At 39.2% G+C, this 10,024-nt stretch overlaps 1 protein-coding gene across 1 annotated transcript; it reads left to right on the top strand.

The window, feature by feature from the left end:
• Window positions 1-4,425: 4,425 nt before the first annotated feature.
• LOC130922782 (gastrula zinc finger protein XlCGF57.1-like) lies at window positions 4,426-10,024 on the top strand. The gene is made up of 2 exons (XM_057847823.1): window positions 4,426-4,545; window positions 8,401-10,024. Exon 2 carries the CDS (start codon window positions 8,483-8,485, stop codon window positions 9,692-9,694), a length of 1,212 nt encoding a protein of 403 aa, XP_057703806.1. The 5' UTR covers window positions 4,426-4,545; window positions 8,401-8,482; the 3' UTR covers window positions 9,695-10,024.

Genomic DNA, 10,024 nt, shown 5'->3' with positions numbered 1-10,024 from the left:
GAAAAGAAATGCAAAAGAATGTGCGGGTGGGAAACCGTTTGCCTGCGCTCGTTGCGACAAAGAATTTTCTCATAAGACTCTTAGAAAGACACACGCTTACACACACTGGAGAAAAGCCTTTTTTCTGCACACTTTGCAACAAAAGATTTTCTCAGAAGACTAATAAAGAAAAGCATATGCTTTCACACACTGGAGAAAAGCCTTTTGTCTGCACATGTTGTGGGAAAAGATTCGCCACGAAGGGAAATTTAAACCAACACACAAGCATACATAGTGGAGAGAAGCCTATCACCTGCTCCTTATGTGACAAAAGATTTTATTTTCAGTCCCAGTTGACAAGACATGTGTACACACACCGGAGAAAAGCTTTTTGCCTGCTCAGTCTGTCATAAAAGATTCTGTCAGAAGACATCCTTAAACAGACATGCAAGAACACACACCGGAGAGCAACCTTTTAGTTTCTCACAAAGGAAATTTACATGCAAGAAGCCACACTTAGGATAAACTTTTGAATTACAGTGTTTGACAAGGTCTTTAAATTCCCGCAACACATTTAAAGTGGAAAAGGCTTTTTGATGTCCTTATCCAGTTTCCCTTGAGCTGCTTTTGTAAAAGTTGTTAAAAGGATTTTGCAGGTGTTGGTCTTTCTCACAAATATCCAATGTCCTTGATTTTTTTTTGTTTTTAATCACATGAATCCGGTTATGTTTATGTTCATATGAAGCTTGATCTTCTGTTCTGTTTTATATTATGACTTTTCTGCAACTTTGATTCACTTGGATTAAGCTTTTGTCTCCTCTATTTTGTAAACCCTGTTGTATAATGACCTTGAGTGCCTTGAAAGACACTTTGAAATAAAAATTATTCCACTGGTCAACAGTCAAATTTGTGCATGAAATATTTATAAATTTGTAGCTAAATTGAAGTCATTGAATGCATTACAAGTGTCAAAATATTGAAATACTCTCTGGTTTGTGAGTTCATACAGCTTAATTGTTCTCAGTGAGAATATTTTTTTAAAATATGGAATATTTCCTTTATATGGTTTTAGGGAAGACGTCTTTATTAGTCTTTTGCATTGTATTATTTCCACTCTGATTCATTATAGAATTACCTGACCTTTTTTTTTATTACTCTTCATTTCCCAACACATACTACCTCTATTGTGAGCCTGTTTTAGACCTCTTCTCCAGTGCTTATTTTGTAAATCATAAGGTGCCGGAACGTAAAGTACATATGACAGCGCAGGGATGACGAGACGGGCAGAGGTCCCAGAACATATGCAGAAAATGGTGCTGAAACAACACGCAAATGCCCACTTGCCATGCTGTGGGACTTACAATCCTCAATTTCATATAATAACCGTGGTATAAATTTTATGACAACAATTTACAATTATTTAGGCTATACTCTGCACAGCACGGGCAATTGCCCACATAACCACAAGTGGGACTTACAGTACACAGTCAGCAATTAGTTTCTCAACAGGTCTAACTTGTAAAACATTTTTTTAAAAATCGGAGATTACAATAAATACAACAAATCTCCCATTATTATTATTTATTATAATAACGGGTGGGTTTGAGGAAGCTCTCTGATTGGTCAGTTGCTGTGTATTAATCACGATATAACATGGCTAGATGATTAGTACATGGTTAGGGCCACAAGGCCTCATCACCAAATGTATCACTACGCCGTTATATTTGTGCCTTGAGTCGGTGTTTTACAAACATACAGTATTTATCCTATCATATTTATGACCAAATTTTAAGCTGATTTAAATGTGGTGGTCCGTTATATAATCGCAATTGTACACTTGATGCTGTTGTTTAACGTCACTGGTGGTGCTCGAGTACAGCGTACGCAGCACTCTTGTACCACTAATGACGTTAAACCACAGCGTCTCGTGTACTATTGTTTAAAAGATTGGCACGGCGGCCTATTAAGTATGCTTACCATATTTAGTTGTCCAAAACATTCCACACCACGAGCATGTCCGAATTCTCTTCCCTCTCTCTGTTTCGGGTTTTACTGCGTGTGTCAGTGGTAGTTCTGTGTCCTTTGGCTACCCATGACCGACTGGATTGAATTTAACCAGTGGATGGCCAACAAGATTATGGAAGATTAAATATGATATGGTGGATGTGAGCAGAGACGCACGGTTGAGAGTGCAAATCAAGTTCATTTGAGAAAATCCGCGCTCAGATTCAGCACTTGCAATGGGAGTACTGCTGACAGCCACGTGTCACCCCATCAGTTCATCAGTCGTGTCGTTTCCATCGGAATCCCTGTACTTTCTGTAGGCCACAGCGTCTCAACCTCCGTCTCTCCATACAGCACATCTGCATCCTCGGGCCAATATTGTGTGTAAAGCACCTTCAACTCCTCAATAAACTTGTTATATCCAGTTTTATCTGGCAACCGACCTCCTTGGGATAACACGTGATTTGCTGGTCCAGCTTTTCAGTGCATCAACAAATCTCTGACTCTTTCAAATGACGTTAATTTTTATATAAACAACTTGCAATTCTTGGGATTTGTTCAGTAAATGAATTTATGCATTTATTATTTTATCTTATTCTGTAATGTCCGTAACTATGTGTGATGAGAATGGTTTAATGTTCCGTCTCGCTTGCCGTAGCAAAGCAGATGGTGATGTGACGAATAAGGAAATACGAAAGTTGAATACATACATGTTACAGAGTGGACTGCTAATAAAGAGCTCGTTGCTAAATCTCATCCTTGTCGCACGTCCATTTCATGACACTATGCACGGTCCCTTAAATGAAATACATTATACATAACTGCTTCAATATTTTCTGAAAAAAAATATTCATTGTGTATTTTTTTTAAGGCCATGCTGTAAATGAACTGATAAAATAATACAATAAAAATTATCTCAGTTCAAAATACAAACAGACTACACATCGGCGATGTCCCCAAGTGACATTGTAAAGTTGATTTTTATATCGTATAGAGAAGAGCAGGGGTTAATTTGAGCCGTAACACGCCGGAAAAAGTTCCGACACCTCTTGATTTTGGCCTGTGTGTTCCGGTACTTATTTTGGCACATCTGTCACCTATCGTGTATAGAAAATAATAATAGGATAGAAACGTTTCTAAAAGATGTATTGTAATAGCCCCGAATGGGGGGAAATAAGGGAAGGGGTCGTTGATGGCTTTCTCCACTTTATTGTGGCGACAATAAACAGCGGACTACCGCCACATTTGACCGCTAACTTTTGCTTCTCGACCGTCTCCCCCTCGATTCCTACTACCTTACAGCTTTTCAGTCCTGGCGTCTCTTTAAGCAGTGGCGGACTTGGCAATTTTGGGGCCTAAGGCGAACATATCCAGGGGCCCGCTTCATGGGTCAGGGGTTAAAAAGATGAGAAGAGTGTGGAGGAAATATGTTCCGGTACACTAGGGCTGTCCTAAACGACAAATTTACTCCTAAATTAGTCAGCCAACTAGTTTTACGATTAGTCGACTAATCTAATAATTTTCTTTTTTTAAACTATTTAAGCTATGAAATTTTTGTTGACGCTTATTAATTCACAAAACCATTTTGGAACACTTAAATTCTTTTTTAAATGTACAAATAATCATGTAAATAACAATAATTAATCACAATTAAACAATGAGGTTAAATGCTGACAGCATTTACTAGTGCAAAAGAATGGAAAGTAAATAGATTCAGAACACTGACTTTGCCCTTCCAACATTATTCAAAACAATTCTTAGCATTATTACTATAGTATACTACTATATATATAATAGTAGTATAATAATTACAATAATTATTCATTGCCAATCATATTTATCATTCAAGTGGCTTTCTTTTTTGTTTTGTTATTTGTTTGTTTGGTATGCTGACATAATTATACATGACAAATAGTTGGGAGTGATGCTGGCTCCGGTGGCCCAAGCCCTTGCTCGTTGGGGGCCCCCTACTGGTTGGGGGCCTAAGGCGATCGCCTACTTCGCCTGAATAGTAGATCCGCCTATGCATTTAAGTCAAATGACGCAAACTGCTTAGAGTGGAGTCTTCTTGCCAACCTCTCCTGTCTGTTCTTTGCGTCTCGATGTAATTTTTCTTTGCACTCTAACCCCCCCCCCCCCCCCCCCCCAACCCCCGGATTTTTGGAATTAATTAATCAGTGCTCATGGCGAGCGAGAAAAGCTAAACCAAGTGAGCCTAAATCGAATGCTTTAAAATGAAGCGAGTTCATTGTTATGGTCCATGATAAAAGAAGTTGTGAAGCAGTACAGTAATAACTTGGATAAAGACGGAACTTTCTAAGTATAGATTTACGGAAAAAGTTATGAGCCTTCAAAATTGAGACATTTGTAGTAATGACTCAGTTTCAGATTCATCATATTTTTGGAGTCGAGTGATGTGAAGGAGTTTGAGTTCCAAACGCGTCCTGAGCGTTTCTACTTCCGGTTCACGTGACGCAACGTTTGTGTACCCTCGCCACACTTGCAGTTCTTTCGTCTTCCGCTCTCTTAACCAAACGAGCTCCTTCAAAGCACTCTCATCGGGTAAGTACCCAAGTAAGAATTTAATGGACCAAAACGTTCTATCTTAAGGCTTAATGGAAGTCGTTTGACTTTATGTAATAGCTCCCTGGGCTTGCAAAACTTTATTTTATAGCTTAGCTCTCTAGCTAAGACACGCTAACGCATTTCGATTGCTTTGGCTTAAAGTGCCTGTGACACGAAAAGGCATGTTTATTTCATATTGCACGCGGTATTTTATGCTTCTGAATTATATTGGCCCGCTTGGATGTGTGTGGAAGCGATCGCTATATTTATTTAGTTTTCTGAATCCCTCGCCATGAAAATGAGTGACTTCCGGCAACAGTCTCGAGTTGAGAAAGAGGGCGCTGTGACATGTACGGAGATAGGAGTCCTCTTCACTATACAACCGTACTGTTGTATGAGAAGGACTAAGGATTCAGCTGATTTTGCGGATTAATAGGCTTATTTTTCGCATCACGCCAGCCAAACGGCTGCAGAAAAATCTTGCTGTATGAGGGAGAGGCATGTGCGCCTTTTTGGGGTTTCAAAAGGTTCCCATTCACCGGTAGATATTGGCCAAAACAAGCCCTACTACTGTGGGACCACGGGACTTACGAGGACGTGAGTAAACACTCTAGAGCTGAAACGAATACTCGAGCAACTCGAGTAACTCGAGTTTAAAAACTGATCCGAGTAATTTTATTCAACTCGAGTAATCGTTTATTTTGACAGCTCTAAGCATCACGTTTCGCTCGACTACTTTTAATGCGGGACAACGCGTTGACGTCACGTGCGTAGAGGAAGAAGCAATAAAAAAATATAAAAAACATTTCCGCAGCCGACAGCCGCTCCAAACTACGCTGACGTTGCTAAAATCTAGCCCGCATGATGTTAAGTTCGTAGCAGGTAGCATCTGATGAGTCTCATAGAGATCACATGTATGTTGAACTAGATGCGCAATGACAGACTCGGCCGCATCTGGGCAGCGTTAATAAACAGCCGCCATCTTAAAGCAGTAGAGCGCTAAGCACTAATAAAGAGCGCTAAGCGCTAATAAATAAGATTAAAGTTACTGTCTGAGTCACTAGCTCACGTAACGTCAGCCCTGCGGAGGGCTAGGTTTCTATTAATTATGACCACTTTCGATGCGTGGCTAATGTGGCTACAGGCTTTAACATAACATAGCTTTGTGGAGTGATGAGGGTGTAAAATAAAAACTCAATAATGCTAACTATCAATTTTAGCTTAGTAGTCATTGCTGGATAAAACACCAAGTAGCACTGGTCCCTAATGTGCTCCAATACAGCCTCTATCATACATTTATTTTGAACACTGCAAAAACTCAAAATCCTATCAGGACTTACAGTTTAGCGTAAAACTTAACTAGAACTTAAAAATGGCTTGACACAAATAGAAATTCAATTGAAACACATGGGAAAAAATCCTAACTTTTAAGTGATGTGTGTTATCAAGCGTAATGGCATTTTTAGGTATACATAATATATATACATATATATATATATATATATTTTTTAAATAAGATCTAAAGGTTTTTTGAGTGAAAGTGAATTTGTCTTTTTTTTTTTTATTCTAGTTACATCTGAGATGCAATTGTTGGCTGTTTTCAACAATATACATCGAAAATAAAGACATTGATTGACTGAAAATGGTTCAAGATTAGATGAAATGTCTTGTTTTCTCATGTATATTTATAATTGCTCTTCACCTAAAAATATATTTGTTTTATCCGATTACTCGATTAATCGATAGAATTTTCAGTCGATTACTCGATTACTAAAATATTCGATAGCTGCAGCCCTAAAACACTCTGTGTTGTATTATGTCAAATACTGGGATCATTTTAATATGTAGGTGGCTTGCATTTTGTGGCTGACATGCATGTGGGGCGGCTATTTTTCGGCACAACACAGGCAGCTTGTCGCACATCCACCCATCGGGAGAGCACTATATTCGGCTTATTGTGCTCATGTGCCCAGTGTTCTGTCAAATTTTCTGAGTTTGAATTAAAAATAGCCGCGAATACAGCGACTACAAAGTAAACACTACAAACTTTCTTTAAATAAAGGACTACTTCAGTTTGATCATGGATTGGCATGTAAATGTTCAGCGGTCATTGTCCAGCTGTTTCCTCAGCGAGGTCTCCTGTCCATATTAGCAGGGGAACGAGCTGTAAATTGCTCTCCGCCAGGCGTTTTGCCGATCGGCGAAGACAATCGACAACCCAGTCGTCATGTGAAAAAATCCGGGCTAGTTATGTGTGATTTTCTGCTTCGAAGACTTTGAAACATCACTCGGTTCGGGTTAGCGTGTCGGCTAGCTGTCACCCCTCTTGGTTTGTTTACATTCTCCGAAGCCGGGGAAGGGAAATGACATAAAACCGATTTAGGTGGCATAAAATATCGTTCGGGAGGTGCGACAGTAAAGGTGAAGTCGACAGTTTTGACCATTATGGAGTAATTTTGCCATGTCGTCTTGAAAAAATATATTTTTATTATTTCATATTCCATTTAGCACAAGACTGCTGTTTATCATGACCATGCCATTTATTTAGCTATTGGGAAAAAATACTTGGATAAAAAAGAATATCCTGTAAAAAATATTGGCATAGAGAGACTGAAACAATGACATTTTGCGGCTCTCTTCGTCACGTTTTCCTCGTTCTGAATAATTCCCCCTCAACGGGCTGACTGGTCCTTCTCAAGCCATTTATTTAGCTGTTGGGGAAAAATACTTGGATAAAAATAATATCCTGTAAAAATATTGGAGTAGAGAGACTGAAACAATGACATTTTGCGGCTCTCTTCGTGTTTTCGTCGCTGTGAATAATTCCCACTCAATGGGCTGCATACGAAATCAGATGAAATCGTGACTCCACTGACGTCATCCACCTGTTGGGGACGCTACAGCCCTATAATGGTAGGCGTGGCTAGATTTAAATACTATTTTCTCGTCATCTGCGCTTTGCTAAATTGTTGTATACAGTCGAATCGTCTCAAAATTAGATTCTAATTCACATAATAATCCTATTTAAGACGTTTTTTCTCGTGTCGTACGCACTTTAGTGGAATGACATACATGGCTGTCAATGGCATCCCGTTAAAAATGAATGGGCAAGTTTTTGGCGAATATTGGGGGAACAGTAATTTTTTATGCAAATTCTGTATACAACATTTATGCCCCTTACCACACTGCCAATGGGAAAACCCATTGGCATTGTATCAAATACTTGTTCTCCCCACTGTATATATACATTTTTAAAAATCGTACTTTAGGGGGAAAAGGGAGAAAAAAAACATGCCTTATATGTATCTTTTTCAAATGCTAAATCTGAATAAATACATTGAGCACACACACAAAAAAATAAAAATTTGAGTGGCGGGGTGCGCAACTTCGTGGTTTTTCACTTATCGCGGCGGGTTCTGGTCCCCATTAACCGCGAAAAACGAGGGATCACTGTACACTGTGGTCATTGTGAGTCATCCAAAGTCTTTCCAAAAAGCTATTCAAGTCATCTAGTGAAAATTTCTTTAAAAAAAAAAAAAAAAAAAAAAAAAACATTTAATATTGCATTATAATATCGCAAACCCCCCAAAAATCGCAGCAATAGTTTTTTCCAATATCGTTCAGGCCTAATTCCCATCGACTTGAAATGAAAGGAAGTTGACTCACACAGCCCCCTACGGGGCCGGCGGTGCGCGGGGAATACATGAAATGTCCTGTCAAGTAAATTTATGAAGTCTATGGCAAAGCCCTATATAATACAGTAGAGGAATTCTCCCACCAACTAACATGAAAATCACTGGAAAAGCTCAACTTACCAAATCACGTGATTTTTTTTTTTTTCTTCCCACCCAGTGTCCCACAGACGTTACCGAAGAAGACCTTCACCCTGAGAAGCACAATCCCCCTCCACTTTAAACAGGAGGAGGCGTCGGAGATGTTGTGTATTAAACAGGAAGTGGAGCCAGACACCCCCTACATTAAAGAAGAAGAACAGGAAAATGAAATCCCCAAGTTTCCAGGGACCGTCAGTGTGAAGAGCGAAGAAGATGAAGGCCCAAGAGAAGAGAGCGAACCAGTGAAACAATTGAATGACTGCTCATTTCAGCACCCAACAAAAAAAGGAGAGGAACAATCGCAACCGGATGACCTATCAGCACCGCTCTCGGACAGCGACGACGTAACGTCACACTCTTCTGACACTGACACAAATGAGGAGGATGTTGACTTTGACCAAAATGCTTTGAAATCCTTAAACAAGTCAACATTGAAAAGAGAGGCAAAAGAATGCGTGTTTGGGAAACCTTTTCCCTGCACACTTTGCGGCAAAAGATTTTCACAGAAGTCTCATTTAATAACGCATATGCGTACACACACTGGAGAAAAGCCTTTTGTTTGCAAACTTTGCATCAAAAGATTTTCTCTGAAGTCTCATTTAATAGCCCATATGCGTACACACACTGGAGAAAAGCCTTTTGTTTGCACATGTTGTGGTCAAAAATTCGCCGAGAAGCGAAATTTAATCCAGCACACAGGTACGAAATGCGGTGAGAAGCCTTTCGCCTGCTCACTTTGCCATAAAAGATTTTCTAAGAAAACTAATAAAGAAAAGCATATGCGTACACACACCGCAGAAAAGCCTTTTGTTTGCACATGTTGTGGTAAAAGATTTGCGGTAAAGAGAAATTTAAACACACATGAAAGAATACACACTGGAGAGAAGCCTTTTGGCTGCTCACTTTGCAACAAAAGATTTTCTCAGAAGTCTAATAGAGAAAGGCATATGCATACACACACGAGAGAAAAGCCTTTTGTCTGCCCGTGTTGTGGTGAAAGATTCGCCGAGAAGGGACATTTAAACCAACACACAAGCACACACAAAGTCAAGATTTTCACCTGTTCACTTTGCGACAAAAGATTTTCTCGGAAGTCTAATAGAGAAAGGCATATGCGTACACACACTGGCGAAAAGCCTTTTCACTGCTCAGTTTGTCATAAAGGATTCTCTCAGAAGACAGACAAAGAAAAGCATATGCGTACACACACTGGAGAAAAGCCTTTTGCCTGCTCAGTTTGTCATAAAAGATTCAGTATCAAGAGATCTTTAAAGAAACACGCAAGAACACACACTGGAGAGAAAACCTTTTAGTTTCTCACAAGCAGTGATGTCACAGATTACTTAAAAGTAATTTACTGATTAATGATTGCATCTCAAAAAAGTAATGTAGTTATTTTACTGATGACTTTATTATCAAAGTAACATAGTGTTTTCTGAAATTTCCAGGTTCGCGGTGAATCAGTAACAGGCACACTTTTGCAAAATAGACAATGTTTATTGATTAGAAAATGCAGAATAAATGAGATTTATTGATTACAATCCCACAAGAGCAAGAAAACAAGTATCAACAAATGTCAACGATGACGCTAGATTTGAGTTTGTCAACCCCAGAAGTTACCGTTACAGCAAAACGAAATGTCC

The sequence above is a fragment of the Corythoichthys intestinalis genome, chromosome 1 (assembly GCF_030265065.1).
Source record: "Corythoichthys intestinalis isolate RoL2023-P3 chromosome 1, ASM3026506v1, whole genome shotgun sequence".
Lineage (NCBI taxonomy): Eukaryota > Metazoa > Chordata > Actinopteri > Syngnathiformes > Syngnathidae > Corythoichthys > Corythoichthys intestinalis.
This window is presented reverse-complemented; position numbering and strand designations above follow the sequence as displayed.